The sequence below is a fragment of the Sciurus vulgaris genome (assembly GCF_902686455.1).
Source record: "Sciurus vulgaris genome assembly, chromosome: 2".
In the NCBI taxonomy this organism is placed as follows: Eukaryota; Metazoa; Chordata; class Mammalia; order Rodentia; family Sciuridae; genus Sciurus; species Sciurus vulgaris.
In genome coordinates, this window is record NC_136462.1 from 7,001,982 (window position 1) to 7,024,711 (window position 22,730).

Genomic DNA, 22,730 nt, shown 5'->3' on the forward strand with positions numbered 1-22,730 from the left:
ATGAGAGTTGTGTCTTGGCCAAGGGGCTTTGAATTCAGAGTAGTTAAGGCCTGGAGTGAGATGGAGACACCTTGAGTATCGTCTGCAGGGCTGGAATTTGAAACAGAACTGTTTGAGGAGATAATCGTGTCTCTCCATTAAGCCCGCCACCTGAGCTCCACCAGGGAGACACAGGTCTCACTGTCCCCTCTGCCACCAGTCTGACGGTGTGTCTGAGGAATGAAGTGCTTGGCGTGGTCCCTGCAGTGTCTGCAGCTCCCCGGGGGTACAAGCTGACTTGTACTTAGGTCGTCTGTGAGGCAAGAGTCCCGGCACTCTTTACCCCAAAGGGGCAACGCTTAGGCGAAGGCCCAGCAGTTTGTAACAGGTGCAAACGTGGGGCAGCTGGCTGGCCAGGCTCCAGTGTGTTGACCCTTGGGTCCTGTCCTTTATCAGGACAGTCTGGCCAAGGGATGGGAAGCGGCCACCTTCCCCCGAGCTCCATCCCTCTCGACAGTGGGCAGTGCTCTCTGTGCAGTCTGTTTGCTCAGTTGGTTAAGCCAAGGGATCCAGGAGACGGGCGACCTCCTTCAGCACCGTGGCCTCTACGAGGGAGTGAGGACAGGGACACTACCACTCCTGCTGCTGGAATATGCCACGGGCCCAGCTTTGGTCCCATCCTGTCCTAAGGGGGCCTTAGGAGCTGTGCGGAGCCTGAGGGATTCTGTTCCGTGACCCAAGTGCGACGGGCAGCAGGTAAGAGGGTCGCAGCCTCAGAGGCTGGCCAGCCTCTGCTTCAGGGCCGGGTAGGCGGTGGCAGTTCCGTTTCCATGATGGCTCCGGAAGCCAGCACAAGCAGTCTCTTGCATCAGAAGCTCTCGGGCAGCTGCTGGCTCCCCAGCTAGTCCAGAGACTGCAGGGGCTGTGGCAAAGGTTGCCCAGGGGCTCCGAGGCCACTAAAGGAGTGCCCCTCCGCGGTGGTTTGGACAGACACTGCAGCCGTTTGCCACCAGACCCAGGGAGCTGAGAGACGCTGCACTCGACGTTAAGGAGCAGATGAAGGGCTCTCGGAGGAGGAGGATGTCCTGCGGGGGGCGAGTGTGTCCAGGGGCCACACTGCAAGGCGCCCTGGCCAGTGTCCGGGAGTGAAGGAACGTGGAGGCCAAACCTGGGGAGAGAGGCCTGGGAGGCCCCCTCCGCCAAGTCTAGGGGAGCAGACACTCCACAGGCGGGCGATGGAGGGTTCGTGATTTGGAAGTGTCGGCTGTGGGGTGGGTCCCGTGTGGTGGGGCCACTGCTCCGAAGCCCACCGTGAGGAGCTCTCGTTTCCCCAGGTTCAAGTCCAGGTCAGTTGGAGTGTAAAATGGAGATGGTATCTTATTTAACAAGTCTCATTCTTTGAAATTCCTGGAGTGGTTTTTGGCTTTTAATTCCGGGAATGGAGGCCAGGGCCTTTTGCCCACCTGGCCAGTGCTACGCCCCAGTCTTAGCACCTGTGGCCCTGTGGGCAGGTGTCCTGAGGAGGTGGAGGAACACAGAAGCCACCTCACAGTGGACCCTGTCTATCTAACTTCACTGGGGTTCACAGAGTCCCCCTTAATTCAACCAATTGGTGTCAAATTTCTTCATTTAAGTTTACAGTTCACTGCATTAAGAGTGCCCACGCCCAGAGCCACCTTCTAAGGCGATGGGAAAATTCAGGCAGGGCTGGGATTAAATGCAAGCATCTCTTGCTCCTTAAAAAATCAACTCATCCACTGACTTGGTTTTGCAGTGCTGGGGATTGAGCCCAGGACGCTCTGCCACACTGCCAGCCCCTTTATAAAATTTATTTTTTGGGGCAGGGCCTCACTAAGTTGCCTAGGCTGGCTTTGAACTTGTGATCCTCCTGCCTCAGCCTCCCCGGTAGTTGGGATGACAGGGCTGTACCCCTGTGCCCAGCTGCACGTCTTTTCTCTGCTTACTTCCCCAAGGTTACAGGAGGTGGGGTATTTAAAATTTAGTGGTGTCCCTGGAAGAACTATTACTCAGGCCCCAGCATGGACTAAGTCCATGAGGTTCTGACCAAGGGTGCAGTTTAGCAAGTGCTCAAGTTAACTTTGAACCTGTGTTGTAGAGACACAAAAGCTGATAAGTGACCCTTCAATCTCCCGTTATGGATACATTTGACATACAGATGTTGGTAGGTACTTGTTTTATACATATATATATATATAGTTATGTTTGTTATGAGCATATTGTTTATAATGTAAATTTTAGTATATGAATTTTGGATTTCCAATTGAACCAAATCATGAAACTTCACATATATGAACTTTACGTGTGAATACGCAACCCGTATGTGCCACACATAACTTACCATGTAGTTCATCCGTGAACTAAGCGTGTGTTCACGAGTGTCCGCCCCACGTCTCCCTCTTCCCTTCCTCCCTTGTAACTTGGGGACTTTTTCCTTCCTCCTCCTCCCCTTCTGTAGTTTTAGGCTTTGCCCCCTGAGACAAGGGCTGTGGATTTTGACTCAGGCCCAGGGGGCCAAGAGGAGGAGGGCCAGGACAATCGGGTTGACCGCCGCCTCTGTCATTGGGCCTTTTTTTGCTTTTTCTTCTGTTTTAAACAAAGTCTGTCCGAATGATTGCATTGCCAAGGAGGCAATTTTTCTTTGCCTCCTGCCTCCTCCCGTTCTCGGCTCACCCCCTTTCCTCCCTCAGGTGTTCATCACATACATCCTGTGGTCTTCCTCTCAGGGCTCCGCCACTTCCGGGAGAGGACAGTGGTGTCCGCTCTGTGCGTGCTGGGACCAGCCCACGGCCTTGTGCATGCCCGGCACAGGTCCTACCACTGAGCACCCAGCCCCTCTCAGGATCTCTGAGGCTGCCTCTGGCCGAGGCCCTCACGGGCTCAGTGGCGGGGATGCTCTAGGCCACTAGAGCATGCGGCGCGGCCTCTAGGTCCCAGGGGGCAGGCGGGCAGGCTGCACGGTTCTCCCTTTCTCTTCCACCCCATGTTGTTCCTCTCTGGTGCCTCCTACCCCACTTGTCTGGGGCCATGGGCAGAAAAGCCTGGTGGAGCAGGTGCTTTGGTTTGAGCTCGGATTGGTTAGTTTGCATATGAAAAGGACTTGGGTAGCCTTGGAAGGGCTCCAAGATGCCAAAGCATCAAAAACAAGACCTGATCAATGCACCATGCTGGGGTACAATAGTAATTCCCTTTTTTTCTTAAACTTTAATTTTTTTTTTTTTTTTTTTTTTTTTTTTTTTTTTTTTTTTTAGTTGTCAGTGGACCTTTATTTTATTCATTTTTATGTGGTGCTCAGGACTGAACCCAGTGCTCTACCACTGAGCTCAGAGGCTAGGCCTCGCTATGGTGTATGTAGCTGGGTTGGCCCTGGATTCCTGGCCTGAAATCCTGGGCCCCAAATTCCTGCTTCAGCCTCCCGAGTAGGTGGGACCACAGGTGCACTCCACTGCGCCCGGCAGTAACTCTGCGGATGTGGAATCTCTTGCTGCTGCTCTGTGCAGGGATGGCCACCAGCTGTGCACCTGCCTCAGCTCTTCCCGGTGACCCTGCATGCCTCTTAATGCACATTTGTGTCCCTTCCTCTTGGTTACAGGCCTGGAGTGGTTCCTGGGCCACAAGTTCGATGTGTGTGCAGTCTTGGGGGACATTGGGGAAGAGTTTTCCAAAGTGGTGGGAGCAGGTTTCAATGTTGGGACACCGTGAGCCGCTCCGTCTGAACACGCAGGTCTTCTCTGCTCCGAGGAATCCTTTATCACTCCTTTACTGTGAATCAGTCAGTCGCTTAGCAAATCATCCTTAGGAGCATCTTCTCTGCCAGAAATTGTCCTAGGCATTGGGGATGCCAAGGGTGGTCCCCAGAGAACAAGACGCGCTAGCGAGGGACCGTGCCATCAACACACAGTCACGCGCCGCCATGCGTGGCAGCGAGGCGCTGTGCCATGGGCATGCAGCTCGGGCGGCGCGCTCCCTGTTTTTGTCTTGGAGTGGACCTCTTCCACTAACAGAAGGGTGGCAGTAGGGTAGTGGGGCTGTAGCGCCACCGCAGCCTCCTGGGCACGAGGGCGCCACTGGGCTTGCGAGGCCGTCTTCACACGGTGAGGAGATTGTCTAATGGTGGTTCTCAGGACGCGGCCCTGCGGTGAAGCAGTGCGTGATCGGGAGCAAACACAGCCATGCTGATTTATTTCAGAGGAGACGGCCATACTTCCGTGTCATTAACCGTAATCAGAGGACCTCCAGGAAGAGCGCGGGCACTCAGGACCGTGCGCCTGCCTGCGCTCCCGGAGACCTGCTCCTCTGCAGCGGACAGCGTTTGCTCCTTAAAACCTATGTATTTGATGCTCGGAATGGAAGTCAAGGCCTCCCCCAGGCGAAGCGCATACCCTGCCACTAAGCTCCAGCCCTGTACTCAGAGGGTCATTGTTTCCTAAACACTTCTTAATGATTATTTTAAAACTTTTATTTATTATTTTTATTATTCTTTGTGGTGCTGGGTTCAACCTAGGGCCTCGGGCATAGCTAGGCACGCACGCCCCTGTGGAGCTCCGCCCCATCGTTTTATTTTCAGGATTTCTATTACTACTACTATTATTGTTATTTTGCAGGACTGGGGATTGAACCCAGGGCTGCTATCATTGGACCACACCCCCACCCCTTCTTATTTTTTATTTTGAGACAAAACCTCGCTAAGTTGCTGAGGCTGGCCTTGAATTTGTGACCCACCTGTCTCAGCCTCCCAAGTCGTTGGGATCACTGGCCCAGGTCTATTTAATGGATGAACCCGCCTTTGGTGTCCATGGGCGGTGCCCAACCTCAGTGTTGTCTGGGCCAGCTACTCTTCTTTCACGGGGGACAGGGTGATGTCCCTGGGGTGTCAAGCAGCTCTGGGTCACGGCTGCTTGACTCTGTTGGCTTGGGAGTGTGGGAGGGGCTGTCTGGAATGCATTCTGGCCTGTTTTCTATAAAAGAGGGGCAGGGACGACCTTCTGCTACAGCAACAAACACCGCGTGCCCCGAGACTCCTGGGTGTGGCTGCGGCCTGCTCCTTGCACAGCTGCCGATACCAAAGTGCTCTGACCAGCAGTCACCATCGGGGCCCCTCTGAGAGCTGCCAGAGGAGACAAGGTGTGGAGGGGTGCCAGGGAGCCACAATGGCTGGTTCCTGTTTCCAACCACCAGAGTCCCCGTGTTTCAACCTGTCTGGGACTTATCAGGTACAATGACCGTGTATACATGCAGTCATGCTTCCCTTAACCACGGGACGTGGGGCGATTTCGTCGTATGCGAATGTGACAGAGTGCACCAAAACAAACCTGGAGGGTTTCACGCGCTGCCTGGTACTTAGTGAAGCCCGGGCTCTGGAGCCGCGGCCCCAGATCATATCAGCCCGAGAAGATGGCACCGCATGGGGACACTGCGCTGTTTACGACCCAGGGCCCCAGGCTGGCAAGCGGCGCTCCCCACAGCCCAGAGGGCTGTTTTAATAAGTAGAAGGAACGCACACTAAGACAACAATAAAAAGCACAGCAGAGTAAATGCAGGGTAGCACGGCGGTCACGATTGTCGTCGTCAAGCATTACGCACCGGTCTAATTGCATGTGCCGGGCTTATCCACCTGCAGGCTTGCTCACAGCGCATGACACTGACACACGAGTACGGCGCCACTCCTAGATGTCAGGAGGCTGCATCAGGATGCCGGCTGCCGTCGCTCACAACGTCTGAGCCGAGCATGACTGTAGGTTATACAGGGGCACGTGCAAAAATCCCCAAGCTTTCATTTACAAAGTAAACAAAGAAAAAAAAGCTCAGACCTGGGGGCTGGGCACTGAGTTCCAGCCTCAGCCTTTTAATCTTGTTTTAAGACAGGGCCTTGCTCAGTTGCCGAGGTTGGCCGTCCTTAGGTGTGCGCACCACACCTGGCTTTATTTTTACTTTTGTACTTGTAGATGGACAGCATGCCTTTGTTTTATTTATTTTTGTATGCGGTGACTAAGGATTGAACCCAGTGCCTCACACGTACTAGGCAAGTGCTCTACCACTGAGCCTCAGCCCCAGTCCCCATACCTAGTTTTTAAACTTAATTTAAGAATAAACTTTATTTCTAAGAATGATTTTAGATTTGCAGAATAATTGTGAGGACTGTATAGGAAATTTGCATATATCCCACATCCAATTTCCTTTATTTTAATATCTTATAATAGTATGTTGCATTTGTTACAATTAATGAACCAATGCTGATACATTAGAATGAAAGTCCATTCTTTATTCAGATTGTCCAAGTTTTTACCCAATGTCATTTTTCTGTTCCAGGATCCTATTAGGGACAGCACTTTACAAATGAATGTATCTTTTCTTTCATTCCTAAGACCAGGGAGAGGCTGGGCCAGGCCTCCAGGATGACCTGGGGGACTTGAAGATGTCTTGGAGAGGGCACTGAATGGCAGTGACTCACCTTGAACTCCTGTCCCCCACCTGTGTCTCACTCAGTGCGTCCATCTCATCCCCTTGTGGGCTTCAGTTTCCTCATCTGTAAAATGAGAGCATTGGATTATGATCCCAGGGACGGGTGGTGTCCCAGAGTAAGAGCATGGTGGCTTCGGTTCCTGTCCTGGGACAGAGCGAGCTGGCAGGCTTGGTGGTATCCCAGGGGTACAGTGTTGCCATGGCAGAGCTTGGGGTGGAAGCTCTGACGTTGGAAGTTTTTGAAGTCGAAAGTCAGGTCCTATACCAACTTTGCAGCTTGATCCCTTATTTTAGGCCAGGCCTGTGTCATGTCTGGACCTCTGTTTCCCCATCTGTGAGTGGCAGCTGTGGACCGTGTTGCTTCTGGGGCCCTGCTGGTTGGGAGTAGGGCAGCCACCTGCACAACAGCGAGCCTTCTGTCTCTGGAGGTGTTGGAGCCGGACCAGTGGCCCTGCTGTGTGTTGTAGTACAGGGGCTGACAGGGGCTCTGAGGGCCCACCCATTGCTGGGGACACCCAACCTCTGTGCCCACCCTCTTCCCCACGCTGACCTGGGCTGATACTGGCTGCAGTGGGTCCTGTGTCCTCCTTCCTAGCTCAGGCCAGGACTCCTTTTGGCTCCGGGCTGAAAGAGGCCCGTCAAACTCATGCACTCCTGGGCTGGACTTGCAGGGAGGAGGGATGTCCGCCATCACCTCAGACAGCAGGCCGGCCTCCTGGTAGCTCTGGCTGCTTTGAGGGCACTACTCGGCAGAGGCCAGACTTCGGTCTTTAGGTATGCCATGTCCACCCTCCAAGATCCAAAGGAGCAGGAAGAAGAGGAGAGGAATCCCTGAGAGGGTGAAGATGAGGGTCTCTGTACCCCCTCCTCAAAACTGATTCTGCCTGGAGAATATCTGGGCTCTTCCTCGGCTTCTGCTCTTTTAGCTGTTGAACTCCTACTCATCCCACAACGCCCAATGCACAGTCTCTTCCACTGCACCGTGGCTACTCCCCGCCTGTCTTGCGTCATGGCGCTCATCACCCTAAATCACTTCCCTACCTGTGTCCCAATGGAGACTTCAAGTTCCCCGAGGCTGGGGCCTTCTGACTCACCTCCAGGAGGTTATTGCACGATGGGGGCGGGTAGGGGAAGATGCAAGCAGCCCACCTTTCCTGAGCTGCTCACCCGCACTGCTGCATGCTCTCGAACCCTGTCCCACCAAGTCCCCTCTTCCCTGCCACGCGGGCACCATTTCAGGCTCCTCCGTGCGGGCAGGGGCAGCAGGAGTCCGAGACCCAAATACAAAGGGGTGCGGACCAAGGAGAGAACTGGTGCTCAGCTTTGAGGCCCCACTACTAGTTCCGGGCGAGCCAGGAGGGGAGAAAGAGTGTGCGCTCCGGGGCGACGCGGCCGGCGGGTGGCAGCGGGCGTCGTCCCACGGGGAGTGATCCAGAAGACGCCGCTGGGTCGCGCGGCCCCGCCGGCCCCCGGGTGCACGCACAGCCCCATTTTCCAGCCGAGGCAACCGAGGCTCCGAAAGCCACCGCGGCCCGCCCAGGCGGAGCCACCCGGGCGCCGCCCGAACCCAGCTGCACCGCCCGAGTCGGCCACGGCGGAGGGCACCCGGCCCCGCCCCGCCGCGGCCCCGCCCGGGCCCCGAAGTAGCCGGCGCCGCGCGGGCGCCGCGGCAGGTGGAGCGGATCGGAGCCTGCGCCGCGCTCCGGGCCCCACCATGGGCAACCGCGCGGGCCGCAGCGACTTCGAGTGGGTCTACACCGACCAGCCGCACACGCAGCGGCGCAAGGAGATGCTGGGTGAGCCGCCGGGGCTCCCGCGGGAGGGCAGCGGAGGCCCGGCCTGGGTCCGGGAGAGCGGGGACTCGCACTGGGCTCCGCGGGTCCCGGCCGGCGACCCTGGCTCGGTCCTGGGAGCCCGATGGCCCCGCGCTCGCTCCTCGGGAGCGCGGCGCAGCCCCGGGCGGGCAGCGCGGGACGGGTCTCTCCGGCGGCCGGTGGCACCCGCGGCGTGCAGTCCCCGGGTCCCGCGGCGGGCGGGACACACAGCCAAGCCCCGCGGACACCCGAGTGCCGGGCAGAAAGAGCGCCGGGAAGAAGCGGGGGCGCAAGGAGAGATGCTGCGTCCCGGCGGGCGCGGTGGGGACCCCAAAGACTTTAGCCAAGAGTCCCGTCTATTCCGTCCGTAGCTTGATGCCTAGAGGCCGCCCGGCGTTCTGCACGGTCTTGCGGGATTGAACCCAGGGCCACTCAACCACTGAGCCACATCCCCGGCCTTTTTAGATATTTTATTTAGAGATAGGGTCTCAGAATTGCTTAAGGCCTCTCTGAGTTGCTGAGGCTGGCTTTGAACTAGTGATCCTCCTGCCTCAGCCTCTCTGGTCGCTGGGTTTACAAGTGTGTGCCATCACGACCAGCCTTCGAGGTCATTTACCTGCGTGGGCACCATTGTGTGGCTCGTTGATGCCCACAGCACCTCTGAACCACAAGCAGGTGTCCCTGCCACTTAATCGCTCCCCTGCCGCAAGCTGGGCTCCTCCTCACCGACTCCATGCCTTTGCTGACACCTTTTAATTTTTCTGGTATTTCATAAGATGGTGAAGTAGTATTGTTTCTTTGTAAACAATATGCATTCATTTGATGATTGGATTCAAATTTCAATTTGGACATTTTAATCTGGGGTTGGTCTTTTGCCTGTGAGAGCCCTTTCTCTCAGGGGCTTGGAACCCTGTGCCTCAGATGTGGCAGGTGTCCTCCCTGTTCAGCGACTAGGTTGGCATAGAGCTTCTGAATATTTTAAATTTAGTTGCGGTGACTGGCCGTTTTCTTGCCAGTCTGCACCTTGGTGCCTTCCTGACCTAGGACTGCAGATGTTCATCGTCTGATGGAGTCTTTCAGATACAGGGTGCACACTACAGCGCCCCTGACGCTGGGGCTCCGGGCTGGGAACCTTGAGCAGCTCTGACTTTGGGGCTTTGTCCTGTGAGATCATAGCCATCCTGCCCTACACGTCCAACTTCCTGGGCGTGGCTGGGAGGGTCCCTACCTACCCAGCTGAGGGCTGGCGTCTTGCTGCCCCTCAGCCTTGGTTCCATGCCCTCCCTTGCTGCCCCCAGCTTCCTCTTACAGGGCTCAAGGGGCACCTGGCACACAGGGAGAAGCTGGAAGACGCAGGACAGCCAGAGACCTGGCCATGTGGGAGGACCCTGGGCCTGAAGGGTCCAACACCCTGGGCTATCACCTCACTTTCCCAGTCTGCAAATTGGGCACAGTCTCCCTGTGTGGCAGAGTGGGTGTGAGGATGAGTTGGGATCCCAGATGGGAAGTGCCCAGGGAGCGGCCTGGGCTGCAAGTCATGCGGAAGGATCTCTTTCACACGAGAGAAACCGTGGGCCCTAAGAGTCCAGCATTCCAGAGAGGGTGGCCCAAGAGGTCGGAGCCTTGGAGGCAAGGCTGGCTGTGCACGTGTCCGGTGCTGGCCCTACAGGAGGCTGCGCTCGGGTGCCCTTTCCATCAGGTGTGGTGGCGCCCGCCTTCCACCAGTCCAGTTCTGAGCTAGTGAATTTGGATCGTGCTGCCTCCGTCCTCCTAGGCTCTTTCTCAGCCTTCTCCCTGCTTGAGGTCCTGTCCCCTGCTCTGCCTGGCTCTCTTGCTGGGCCTTGCTCTGCTTGGTTCGGTTCTCCTCCCACAGGAGCCCCTGGCTGCCTCCTGGGCCCTGGCCCAGGCTGATGAGGGCTACCCTCAGGTGTCCCCTCCACGGCAGCAGCCATCAGCTCTGGTCCCTGGGGAGAAGTTGGCTGTGGAGGTGACCTCCTTACAAGGACCCCAGCACCCATTCGCCAGCCATGGTGAGTCAGTGGCCCGAGGAGGAAGCTGGCTTGAGTAGGGTCAAGGGTCGCTTCCTCGTGGAGGCTGTGCAGGCCCAGTCAGGTAATTCCAGAAGTCTCAGCTGGGACTCCTGTGGCAAAGGTGTGACTGACATCTTGCACACGGGCCTGCGGTTCCCGTCTGTGCCTCTGCCGCACCTGGGCTGCCCCTGCCCTGGCAGAAACCCTGTGTGTAACTGCAGCATCTCTTCTGAGAAGAGGTCGCAGAGTAGGGATCAGAGAGGAGGTGACTTGTGCAGGGCCACACAGCCCAGAGGCCCCAGAGGCTGGGTTGTCGCTCAGGCTGAGTCTCGCCCCACCCATCCGGCTGATGCAGGCTGTGCCAAGCTCCCGGAGGTCAATAGATATTCAATTAAGATCCTAATCTGACTCACGTCCCAGGAAATTGTGGTGTTTGCTCCGGGGCTCTGTGAATGGGGCCAAAGTCCATGCCCAGCTCCTGCCTGGGACGGGGACATCCTCCCCAGGCCACAGCATCCTAGAAAATAGGATTGTGAAGCAACCCTAAGTCACATCTCCCAGGCAGGGGGCGGGAACAGAGTCAGCAAGAATGGTCTCATCAGAGGCCAGGGGCGTGGCCAGTGGAATGAAGAGGAGGCTTTGGTTTTGTTTATTTTTGTTTTTAAACAAATAGTTTTGTAATTTTGTTTGTTTTTTAAAAAAAGATTGTCAAAGCAGGGTGCACACTGTTAAAAATATTCAAATAATCAAAGACAAACAGAAGAGGAAAAGGAGGAAGTAGAACTCTTGGCAAATTTTGGAGTCTTTTGGGAGCCGTCTGGCTGGGATTCTCTCAGCAGCGGTGGGAAATCCAGAGCAGAGCTGGCCTGAGCTACAGGGGGCTCGAGTGCTGGTCAGCCAGCCGGGCTTGAGTGATGGGCCTCCCCGGGGCCTGCACATCTGTGTGAGAGCCTCAGAGGGCACCTCGTGGAAACCTGACTCTGCTCTGGCCTCTTGGGGGCGCAGTCTCTGGCCCCTGTCTCCCGCCACTCTGTGGGTGCCCCCCGCCACCTTCCCAGTTCCAGGCTGTGTTCCTCTGCTCTCTGCTGGAGTTCCGGGTGACGGTCTGCAGAGCTGGGCTGGAAGCCAGGGCCTCGTGTGCTTCTGGCGAGTTCTGCTCCTGGACTACTCCCCCTTTCGTTATTCTTCGCCTAGAGATTCCTGCGCAAACTCCAGATCTCAACATGCTCTTTTTGGGGGGGTACCGGGGGTTGAGCTCAGGGGCACTCGACCACTGAGCCACATGCCCAGCCCTATTTTATATTTTATTTAGAGACAGGGTCTCACTGAGTTGCTTAGCGCCTCACTTTTGCTGAGGCTGGCTGTGAACTCGCGATCCTCCTGCCTGAGCCTCCGCAGCCTCTGGGATCATAGGCACGTGCCACCCCGTGGCCTTAGAAACGTTCTCTAGTGACACACGCGCATGCCGCTGCCCCTCCCCCTTTAAGCGTCTCCCTGCTCCTCCACCAGGACGCCTGGCCCTTTCCCTTTGCCCCAGGTCTGGGGGCAGTTGCCTTGGAGATCTGACTTCCTTGCTCAACTCCGAGGCCCCTTCCAAGGTGCCTGGCACACAGTGACTCCTCAGGGGCTGAGTGACACCATGAGACAAGAGGCCCCTTTACAGAGCCTTTGCCATCTCCGCGCCATGCCTGGGTTTCCCTCCCACCAGTGGGCAGGCTTGGTGTCTCGTGAAGGACCCAGTCCTTGTTCTTAGGTGAGGTTTTCTTGTGTCCTCGTGTGGCAGAAGGGTGGCAGAAGTTCTGTGGAGTCCCTCCTGTCAGGGCACTGATCCCGAGCAGGGGCTCCGCCTGGGAACCAGCCGCCTCGCCCCACCTCCACGAAGTTGTTTGTGGCCACGACATTCCAACGTGGCTTGTCTGTCCTGTACCTTTTGACGTGGAGTAATTTTCTTCTGCTTTGTCTTTGTCCTCATCTTCTGCGTCTCATGCACGCTTAGAATGTTTGTGTATTTCAGGAGCCTAGAAAGGGAGGTCACCTGACCCAGGTTGTCCTGCGGTCAGGAGTGGGACCAGGACGCTCGCTGGGCGCCTGCCAGGCCTGGGCTGCTGTGGCTCGGTTTGAGAGGAGGCCACTGTCCTCTGGCCCCTGCACGTGCCTCCCCTGCAGCGGCCAGCCACGTGCCCCTGGTCTCCTTCCTTCTGGCCTCTGTCCCTGCGTGCGCCGTCTTCTGCCCTATGTTCCTTCTATAACTTTTAACAGCTTTCCTGAGGGTCGGTGAGCGTGCCTGGTGATCCACTCTCTTTAGTCACAGTCCGATGGTCGCGAGGAGTCGCGTGGCCTCTTCGTGTCTCATGGCCCGTCAGGACCTGCTCCCACCCCGCTGCCTGAATTCCTCAGGGGAGGCCTCAGCTGGAGCACCCCACTCCCGTGGGTCCGTGTGCTGGCGCTCCTGGCTGGGACGTGCTGGGTGCCCCACATGTGCGGAGCACCCCTCTGCACCGCTCCCATCTCCACCATCAGCCAGATCCTCAGACCTTCGTCACATACCTGTCACTGGGACGGACAGCAGGCTTAGCGAGAGGCTGGTGAGGAGGCAGGCTACTGTGACTCCTGAAGGTACTTTGAGCCACTTTCCTCATTTTCTCTGTGGAAAATGGCCTCAGAGAGCCTCCCGCACCCACCGGACAGGGCTGGGCTTGCCTTTTGGCTCAAACCCAGGAGGGAGAGGTGAGGCGGCAGGAGGAGAGGACGGCTCTTGGAGCACAGGCCAGGCCGAGGAAGGGCTTGGGAAGGAGGGAATTGAGAGGGCTTTGGGTGGCTTTGTGAGAAGAGGCTGCTCAGGTCAAGCCACTCGACTGCAGGAGGGGAAGGGCCCTGCTTGGCCACAAGGTTGTCCAGGCACTTCCCGCTCTGGCCTCTAGGTGGCACCACTGGCACGGAGCAGCTTGGTGGCGCCAGGGGGGAGGCAGGAGTGTGGGCAGCACCATGACAGGCAGAGGCGAGGCCGCCTGCCCTGCAGCCAGCAGGTGACTGTCTCGTGACTGGGAAAGTGGTAGGAGAATCCAGTCGCAGATGGTCCCAGTGGCGGGGCCTGGGCACGCGGAGGGTGGAGGACAGGAAGTGATGAGGAGCCCTTCCCCTGCTCGTGGGAGCCTGTGGGGCCAGCGAGAAGTCAGCAGGGAGCGGGCTGGTGGGCCTGTGGCCGGGAGGGGCAGGGCCCAGGGACCCCTCTCTGCTACAGTGCAGGGCAAAGCAGGGCAACCCTCCTTGCCCGGGGGCTGGTCTGGCCACATCCCCCACCCTGGATGGCACAGCAGAATTGCTAGGAGACTCTCGAACAAAACCAAGCGTCCGTCAGAGCTGGAGGGTGGTGGGCTTGTTCTGTGGGGTGGGGCCACTGGCACCAGGCTGCCTCCCTTCCCTGAGGCCCTGCGTTGTCCTCATGAGGGGTCTGCTGGCATGTGCAAGTGGGCGGCTGGGAGGGAGCCAGGCACCCAGCACTGCAACATCGGCTGCCTCTCCCCGTCCCACCCAGTGGCCCACGTGCCCTCATGGAAGCCCCGCCATGTGTTCCTTAGAGATGGAGAGTGACGAGCCAGGCCCGGGCACACAGCAGTCTCTGGGTGCTTTGCTCTGGGCAGCCCCCTGGGGACTGGAGGCACCCGCACAGCACCTACTTCGCGCCTCTCTGGAGGGGACCGTGGAAGTCGGGCAGGTTGCTGGCCCTTCTGGTGGGGCCTGTTCCATCTCTAAGATGGGGTGGGTCATCTCCTGGGCAGGGTGGCGAAGGATGAATGAGGGTGGAGTGTGGGTCCTGAGTTCAAGTCCTGGCCCCGTCAGCCTTGCTGTGCCCTCTTGGGCCCTTCCTGGAGCCTGCCTGACTTCAGAGCCCTCCTCAGAGTCTTGCCTGAACAGGGCAACTTCTAGAATCGCTGTTGCCATCATCAGCTGCCCTCGGGCCCCACAGGGGGAAACCATTTGTGTGGGTCTGTTTGTCTTTGGTTCCAGATGGCCGTCCACACTGGGCTCCAGGCTGCCAGCGGAGCAGAGAGCCCTGGAGGCACGCATTAACTCCGTCTAGGCTGGGGTAGAGGCCTGAGTGGGCCGGGCCACACGTGAGGTCGGAGGAGCACCACCACAGACAGGGTATTGCACCGAGTGTGTCCCTGGGCACCCCCTCCTCAGGCTTTCCACCCCTCCCATGGCCAGGATGAGATGGGGGCTCTCCCCAGGCCCACCCCCTCTCCCTGTGTCCCTGGAAGAGACATTTCCTGTCAAGACAGCACCCCTCTTGGCTCTGTGATGCCAGCCAGGTGTTTCCTGGAGCCTTTGGCCAGCCCTCCCCGTCCCCTGCCCACTCCCCCTATGTCCAGCCCTCGCTGCCTCAGTTCTCTGCCATCTTGCTTCAAGCTGGGCCAATATGGCCCCTGCTGAGACTCCAGTGCTCCTTCCCAGTCTAGTGAGCTCCTGTCCTATCTTCTTGTCCCTGATCCTCTCTGACGCCTGATAACTGGACACCTCCAAGCCATGGCTTAATTTACTACCAAATCCTGCCAGTGCCCAGGATGACCACACCATGACCTCTCCCGCATCTCCAGTCTGCACGTTCCCCAGGGCGAGGTGACCCCCAGGCCTCCCGTTCCCCCCGGGGCCTGGGACCCCTGGGAAGTGATGTGGCAGGTATTGGAAAGTTTCTGTGAGCAGCGGCTGGGTTCCTTCCAGCCTGCGGTTCACCGATGGGCAGATCAGCTTGCTGCTGTTCCCAGGAGTTGGAGGAGGTCCAGGGTACAGCCCCACTCCTCAGGTGGGGCCTTCTGGGGGTCCCCTTCGGAGGCTCAGTGAGGGTTCTCTGCCCAGTGAGATGCCCTGCCCGTGCTGCCTCCAGAACTTGGTGACTTGGTGGCCTCTGGGCGCTGTTCTCGAAGCCCCGGGAGAGGCACTGCAGGCAGGCGCTCCTGCTGCAGGGCAGGCACGCAGGCCTTGGAGCTGCCAGGCCGAAAGGTGCTTCCTCCCTTCACTGGGGTCCAGAAAGTGCCCTCAGGCGGGTGAGGGGACTGGGGCTCACGGCGTCTGTCCCCTCCTCAGGGGTCACACCCGTGTGATGCCCCTTGTTCAGACTCTCAGCCTTCAGTTGCCTCCTGCAGGATGGCCAGTCCTGTGGCCCCCTGGGGCCCGGAAGGTTGGGCCTGCTCTTGTTGGAACAGGGCAGACAGTGCTCCAAGACCGCACTCAGAAACGGCCCTGGTGAGGCTCCCCAAGCCTCCTGCTGGACGTGCCTGTGCCCGGCCAGGCTGGGAACTGCCCAGCATCCACTGAGAGGAGGTTTAAGGGGTGCACCTCTCAGCCCTGGCGCTGTGGAGGTTTCAGCGGCTCTGCAGAGCCCAGTGGGGTGGAAGAGGCAGCCTTAGGGCGGAAGAGCTGGCACGAGTGGTCCCAGAGGTGAGGGGGCTGAGGGGGCAACTGAGTCCTTGGGAGCCATTGGGAAGAGGAGGATGAGCACCACTCCCCTGCACTGGCCTGGGTCGGGGACCCAAAGTGTCCCGTTTGTTCCCACTCCCACCCCACAGGCAGAACGAATCATCTCTGTTCAACAGATGGGTAAACTGAGGCCAACTGGCCAAGGTCGGGGCTTCTGGGCTCTGTCATCGCGCTCTTGTCCCTGAGAAGCACAGTATTGTTGGTCTGGCCTGGATCTAAAGGCCAGGGGCCCAGGCCCTGTTGCCCTACGGCTCACCTGCCTGTGGCTCACCTGGCGCAGGTGTGGCGGGCCCCACCCTCTTGCTCTAAGACTTGGCCTCCTTCCAAGGAGAAGTAGGGGCCACCTGCTTTGTGGAGGCTGATGGCCTTGAGCTGTGGATTCCCTGGTGGGTCTGGGCAGGTGAGGGACTGGTTGTTCTTCTGAGGACCCTGCAGAGCGAGGCTGGTGCCCCAGGACACCCTGGGTGAGAGGGCGGCTGGCCCAGCCTGGCTCCTGGGTGACTGGGTTCGGGACTCTGCCTGTGCTTTCCTGTGTGGGCTGGGCAGGGCCTTCCTGAAGCGGCGAGAGGCTGGCACGTTCTCCCTGCCCGTCGTGAAGACCCCTGCTTTCCTGGCTAGGGCTGATGGTCCCCGTGGTCCCTCCTAGAAGCACCCGTTTTTCCCAGCCGCACGGCAGTACGGCCTCTGCAGTGTGGCTGCTGGCCCTGGCTCTGCCGGGGCTGGACGAGGTGGGACGAGGCTGCCTCAACCCCTGCTCTGCTCTGCCCGGGGAGCCGCAGGCTCTGTCACCCCCCAGGTGGAAGGCTAGCGGTGGTCCTTCCTGCCTTCATGTCTAGGGCTGTGCCCTTGCAGGCCTGGTGGGACGAGGATGGGATGGTGCCATGCTGGCCTGTCCCCGACGGGGCTGGTGGGCGTGAGGCCCTGGCAGGGCAGGCGGAGGCCACCTGCTCCATCCTGCGGGCTGTGCTGGGGCCTGGGCCGCCATGGGTGTGCGTCTGTTTCCTGCAGCTGCTGGAACCAAGTCCCACAGATGGGGGCTTCAAGCTGTTAACAGCCATGCAGTTCTGAAGCCCGACTCGCTCCTCACTGGGTTGAAGCCCCGTGTCCCTAGGGCTGCGTCCCTTTGGGAGCTGGGGAATCCATTTCCTTGTCTTCCGCTCCCAGAGTTGCCCACATTCCTCTGCACGCCCCCTCCCTGGTGTCCCAAGGCAGCGGTGGCAGGACCAGTCTGTGCCGAGTCACAGCGCAGAGACCTCCTCTCCTGCCTCCCTCTTGTTCTCCCAAGGACCCTTGTGATGGCCGTGGCCCCCAGGTCGCCCAGGAGTCCCCATCGGGGGCTCCCTGATTCGAAGCCGCAGGGCCCACCCTCCTTGCCGTCTGACCTAATGCAGCCGCAGATTGCGACGGGCTTAGGATGTGGCTGGCGTCTTTGGGGGTCTGTTATCCTGTCCCCGCAGGTGTGAGCGTCCCCCCCTTGAGAACGGGGCCCTCCGCCTTGCCCTCCAGGCTTCCTGGGCCCTTCTGGGGGCAGCTCTTCCTCCTCCCAGGCACACCCAACTGCCAGGCTGCCATGAAGCAATGCAGGCGGGGCCCAGAGGCACACACTTAACCCCTGGGATTCCGTCACCACCTCGCCACACCTTCCTGTCCCAGAAACAGGTGGCGCCTCTGCAGGTGCTGTCCTGTCAGCAGCCCTGTGCCTTGCCCCATGTCCACCTTGTGAGCTAGCAAGGCTCGGTGGGCAGAGTTGTGGGATCTTCCGAGGGCACGCAGATAAAGGTCGCATGCCTGGAAGCTGGGACTTTTAAAACCTTTTTGTTATTGTGGTAAAATATGTAATGTAGGGTTGGCCACTTTGACGAGCGTGTAGTGTGAGGTCTGGTGGCACTAGTGACATTCGCTGTGTTCTGCAGCCACCACTATCGTCTCTGAAACTTTGTCATCACCCCAGACAGAAACACATCCCAGCCAGTACCTGGTGACCTCTGCCCCACTTTCCCACCTGGATCTGCCCTTCTGGGTATTTCCTCTGAGTGACCGCAGGCAATATTCATCTGGTGTCTGGAGCCCGGTGCCATTAGGAAAAAAAATGACCGGTGCTGTTCCGCCGTGTGACAGCACATTTTATGCATGCACTCCTCCTGGGGGGACAGGTGGGTGTCTTCACCGTTGGGCCACCAAGAACCCTGCATGGCGTCTGGTTCTCGTTTCCAGTTCTGGGCTTATGCCTGAGTGGGGTCTCGGGACCACGCGGTCGCGACATGTCTGCCACCTCGAGGACCTGCCAGACTCTCCCTCTCCCTGGCTGCCCCATTCTTTGTTCCCACCAGCCGTGTGCGAGGGGTTCCGATTTCTCCACATCCTCAGCTGCTGTCCCTTTTTAAACTCCAGCCCGTCTTGCTGGCATGAGGGGGTCTCTCGCCGAGGGACTGCATTTCCCTGTGACCACTGTGCTCAGCACAGGCACCTTCCCGTGGCTTGCTGGCCAGCTGAGTATCACTTTGGTGGAGGAACGCCATTCTTATCCTCTGTCCACTTTAGAATCGGTTGTTGGCTTCTTAGTTGTTGAGGCGCAGTTGTTTTTGTATGTTCTGATTTTTAAACCCGAATCTGGAGCTGGGGTTTGCAGCTGGGCTAGCCTGGCCCTGAACAGGAGAGAATCTGGAACACGCCCCATGCCCAGCTAGATCAAGACTGGCAGCTTTCTGGGCTCAGTGGGCAGGGGGTTTCACATCTGGGTCTCCCTGGCTGGTTGAATGTGACCATGCTGTGACTCTCTGACTTGCTGTTTGTCTTCGGTCACTGGAAGGACTTGACTAGCACAGACTGGTGTCAGAGCACTCTGCATCTTCTTAGGGTCTGGAGGCCAGGGTCAGGCTATCCTGGCTTTGTCTTGGGCCATGTCCCTTTTCTCCTAGGCTTAGGGAAGGAGGGCCCTGGCTATGGGACCCTGAGCGGGCTCTGCTGTGTGGTCACATGCTCCCCATTCTGGGCACAAAGGGGAGTGACACTTTGGGATACAGAAGGAACTGAGGCAAGAGCCTTCCTTGGCCTGGTGGGTTCCAGTTCTGGGTCCCCAACCCCGGGGGTGGCAGGGTGAGCCGACCCTGGGCAGGGTGAACCGAGGCTGCCAGCTGCTCATTGGGCTGGGGGTAGATGCAGGAGATTCTGGGGAGCCTGAAGGCTGGTATTGACAGACCCAAGGCCCTGCTGGCCTTGGTGTCCCCATCGGCACGACAGGGCTGGCTCCCTCTCTGAGGACTGTCTGCTCTTGCCCAGGGAACAGGGGACAGAGCAGACCTGCTGCCTGGCTGCCTCTCCCTGCGTGCAGGATGAGCCCCCAGTCCTGGCCCCAGCCCTGCAGGCTGCCCTGACCCTTGGCTCCTCCTGCTGAGCCCAGCAGAGGTCTCCAGAAGGCAGAGCTGTCCTGCCCCCTCCGCCTGCCCCCGGGCACAGGGCATCCACCCTGCCTGAACCTGCCCTTTCTGTAGGGCTGCTCCTGGCCCAGGCACACCCCCTTTTCTGTAAAGCAAAATACAGAAAAGTACAAAGGTCTCTAATAAATGCCTATGACCCAAAATAAATGCCTTCCACCCTTTATCACATTTCCTGCCGTTCTTGTTTGTTTAAGAACTTGGCTGTTATCGGTGGATCTGCCCGCCCAGGGAAGGGGCTGCCTTGCTAGTGGCTCCAGAAATACTTGGAGTCAAATTGATAGAAAAATAGGCTTTAATCAAAGCCGCTTTGAAGATGGAAGAAACTGAATTGTTTGAAAAGTTCCATCTCTGAAACTCCTGAAGTGGAGCAGAGCTTTCAGAGCCCAGGGGCAGCTTCAGGCCAGCAGAGGAAGGCCGGAGGTGGACGCGCAGGGGCAGTGGGCCATCTCCCCTCTTCCTGCCCAGCTTGGGCCCCTGTTAGGGGTTGAGGGTCACAGCAGAAGTTCTCTCACTTCAAGGGGTGTCCAGATTCAGTCTGTTTCAAGCAAAGCAGGAGCCCTGGGGGTTGCCCTCTCATGGCCGCCCAGGGGCCTGAGTTTGGGGTGACTGGCCCGCGTTGTCCTTCCTCTGCCTCGCGCGTCCAGGCCCCGTGCGCACAGCATGGAGGTGCGCATTCAGCAGGCGCGCAGGGCAGCGCGGCTCCCAGAGGCTGCTGCTGTGATTTCTGGCGTTCCCGCATGATATTTCTGGGACCTGGGGTGACCCCTGCCCCTTATTTAGACCAGTGGCAAATGCCCCCACTCTGGGAAGTCTCCCCAGAGCCCCCAGTTGAGGGGGAGGCGGGTCAGCCCGCCTCTGTGTCCCCACAGGCTGGGATGCTCCCTGGTGGGAGTGGACGGCAGGCTTTAGAGGGTGGCCTGTCCCTCCTAGACATCCTGGAGGGTGTGGGATGCCTGGATGCGAGAAGGAGAGAGGGAGGGGCATGGCGGATGGCAGAGCCGAGCCCGGAGGTCCCTCGCCGACAGTCTTCCTCTCCTCTGTCTCACCTGCAGCCAAGTACCCGGCCATCAAGGACTTGATGCGACCAGACCCGCAGCTCAAGTGGACGGTGACGGGGCTGGTGCTGGCGCAGCTGCTGGCCTGCTGGCTGGTGCGGGGGCTGGCCTGGCGCTGGCTCTTCTTCTGGGCCTACGCCTTCGGCGGCTGCGTGAACCACTCCCTGACGCTGGCCATCCACGACATCTCCCACAACACGGCCTTCGGCACCAGCCAGCCTGCCCACAATCGCTGGTTCGCCATCTTCGCCAACCTGCCTGTGGGCGTGCCCTACGCCGCCTCCTTCAAGAAGTACCATGTGGACCACCACCGCTACCTGGGCGGCGACGGGCTGGACGTGGACATCCCCACGCGCCTGGAGGGCTGGCTCTTCTGCACGCCGGCCCGCAAGCTGCTCTGGCTGGTCCTGCAGCCCTTCTTCTACTCGCTGCGGCCACTCTGTGTGCACCCCAAGGCCGTGACCCGCATGGAGGTGCTTAACACGCTGGTGCAGCTGCTGTTCGATGCCGCCGTCCTCGCACTCTGGGGGGTCAAGCCCGTGGTCTACCTGCTGGCCAGCTCCCTCCTGGGCCTGGGCCTGCACCCCATCTCGGGCCACTTCGTGGCCGAGCACTACATGTTCCTCAAGGGCCACGAGACCTACTCCTACTACGGGCCGCTCAACCGCATCACCTTCAACGTGGGCTACCATGTGGAGCACCACGACTTCCCCAGCATCCCGGGCTGCAACCTGCCCCTGGTATGTGCTGGGTCCTGCTGGGGCGGCAAGGGCTGGCGGGCCTGCGCCGCAGCCCCGGGAGGTCCTGGCCACACCCAGCTCACCTCAGCCTTTCTGTGCTGCTCGGGTGACGGTCACTCTTGTGGTCTCCAGAACAATGGCAAAGGTCATGGGACACATGCAAGTGCCAGACTGGAGAATAGGGGCAGGTCTGGGATTGTGGGCGCTTCACAGCTGGGGGCTTGGTTCAGAAGTGGCTTGTACCCGTTATGGCATTTACACGCTGTCTCTGGCAAGCTACCCACCCTCTCCATCTTTTTCTTCTGCAAAACGGAGCGGCATTAGCGTTTCGCCATGTGAGGCACCGTGTGCTTCCTGTCCCGACTCTGTCCTTGCTCCTGTCTTGTCACAGCTTTGCAACATGACAGGGGCCCCTCCTGGCCCAGAGATAGCCAGAAAGGACAAGGGTGGGCCTTGTGCTTGTGCTTGCAGGGGCTTGGCTTGGCTGCAGGGAGGGGAAGCTCTGGTGGCACCTCTGCCCCGGAGCCTGGGTCCTGGAGTTGGAGGATTTGCAAGTGAGAAAGGGGTGTGGGGAGCGGGGTTCCCAGGCTCAGGCTGGCTCGGCTGGCTCTGGCCGGAGCTTTGATAGCATCTGTCTGGTCAGAAAGGGCTGAGGCGACCCAGCAGGGGAGCAAGTTGGAGCCCGGGCATGAGGCTCTCAGGTCCCTGGGGCCTGTGTGTGGGGCGTGTTCATGCAGGAGGGCTTGCGGCGAGCTGGCCGGAAGACTGCTGGGCCCAGGCTGTGCAACAGGCCTCCGCTCCTGCCGCCGGTGCCACCTCTGCCTGCTGGGCACCATCTCACTTACGTTCACCAGGCATCCTTGTTCACGGCCCTGAGGGGAAGGCCCAGGCACACGGAGGGCCGTGCTGGCCTGAGCACCGGCAGAGCCAGATTCAGGACCAAGGGTCACGGAGCAGCCATCGGGGTGCCTGCTGTCAGCAGGTGGCCAAGTCAGGCTCCAGCACCCGGGAAGCTGTGTGAGTGTGCGCGTGTGTGCTCGTGGGCACAGCCACAGTGCGGCCCCTGACCCCTGCCCTCTCCACAGGTGCGGAAGATCGCGCCGGAGTACTATGACCACCTGCCGCAGCACCACTCGTGGGTGAAGGTGCTCTGGGACTTCGTGTTTGAGGACTCCCTGGGGCCCTATGCCAGGGTGAAGCGGGTGTGCAAGCTGGCGGAGGACCGCCTGTGAGCCCTGCCGGCTGCACAGCGTGGCGGGACGCAGGCTGGCTGGGCTGCACTGATTCCTGCACCCCCGGCTGCTGCTGGTGGCCCCAGGCCCTGCCATCGGCAGCTCCGCCTGTCCACAGGTGCAGGCTGTGTCCTGGAGCAGCGTGGTCTGCACAGGGACTCGGAGGACCAGGCCTGCCCACCACCTGGGCCAGGGCTCTGGGCCTGTGGTCCTCGCCAAGCTGACTTCTGTGGATTCTTGTGCCCCAAATTAAAGGAGCGTTTGTTTTCAGTCTGCGCTGTGTTCCGGGGGGTGGTCCTGGCCCCAGCCCGGCTCCCAGAAGACCCCAGACCCAGGTGGGCGGTGCCCACGCCCTGTGGCAGCCCCTTTGCTGAGGCTCAGGCAGTGCTCCCAGGGCAGCCGAGGGCCTGTGTGGGCTGAGGGCACCGTCGCAGGTGGGGACCTTGGCCCCTAGACTTTCCACCTTCTGCTCCGTCCTGTGGAAG

At 59.3% G+C, this 22,730-nt stretch overlaps 1 protein-coding gene across 2 annotated transcripts; it reads left to right on the forward strand.

Moving 5' to 3' along the window:
• Nucleotides 1-571: 571 nt before the first annotated feature.
• On the forward strand, nucleotides 572-22,515 carry DEGS2 (delta 4-desaturase, sphingolipid 2). 2 transcript variants are annotated; one of them, XM_079129530.1, is made up of 3 exons: nucleotides 572-735; nucleotides 20,271-21,013; nucleotides 22,099-22,515. In XM_079129530.1, the coding sequence occupies exons 2-3, from the start codon at nucleotides 20,297-20,299 to the stop codon at nucleotides 22,243-22,245; spliced, it is 864 nt and encodes a 287-aa protein (XP_078985656.1). In that variant the 5' UTR covers nucleotides 572-735; nucleotides 20,271-20,296; the 3' UTR covers nucleotides 22,246-22,515. The 2 variants fall into 2 exon arrangements, with proteins under 2 accessions (XP_078985656.1, XP_078985655.1); XM_079129529.1 differs by lacking the exon at nucleotides 572-735 and adding an exon at nucleotides 8,076-8,255.
• Nucleotides 22,516-22,730: the final 215 nt, after the last annotated feature.

Bases quoted from the DNA above. Each gene is read 5' to 3' on its own strand.
- DEGS2 (XM_079129529.1), top strand. From the start codon at position 8,174: ATGGGCAACCGCGCGGGCCGCAGCGACTTCGAGTGGGTCTACACCGAC. The intron at 8,256-20,270 runs GTGAGCCGCCGG...TCTCACCTGCAG, and splicing joins GCGGCGCAAGGAGATGCTGG to CCAAGTACCCGGCCATCAAG. The intron at 21,014-22,098 runs GTATGTGCTGGG...CCCTCTCCACAG, and splicing joins CGGGCTGCAACCTGCCCCTG to GTGCGGAAGATCGCGCCGGA.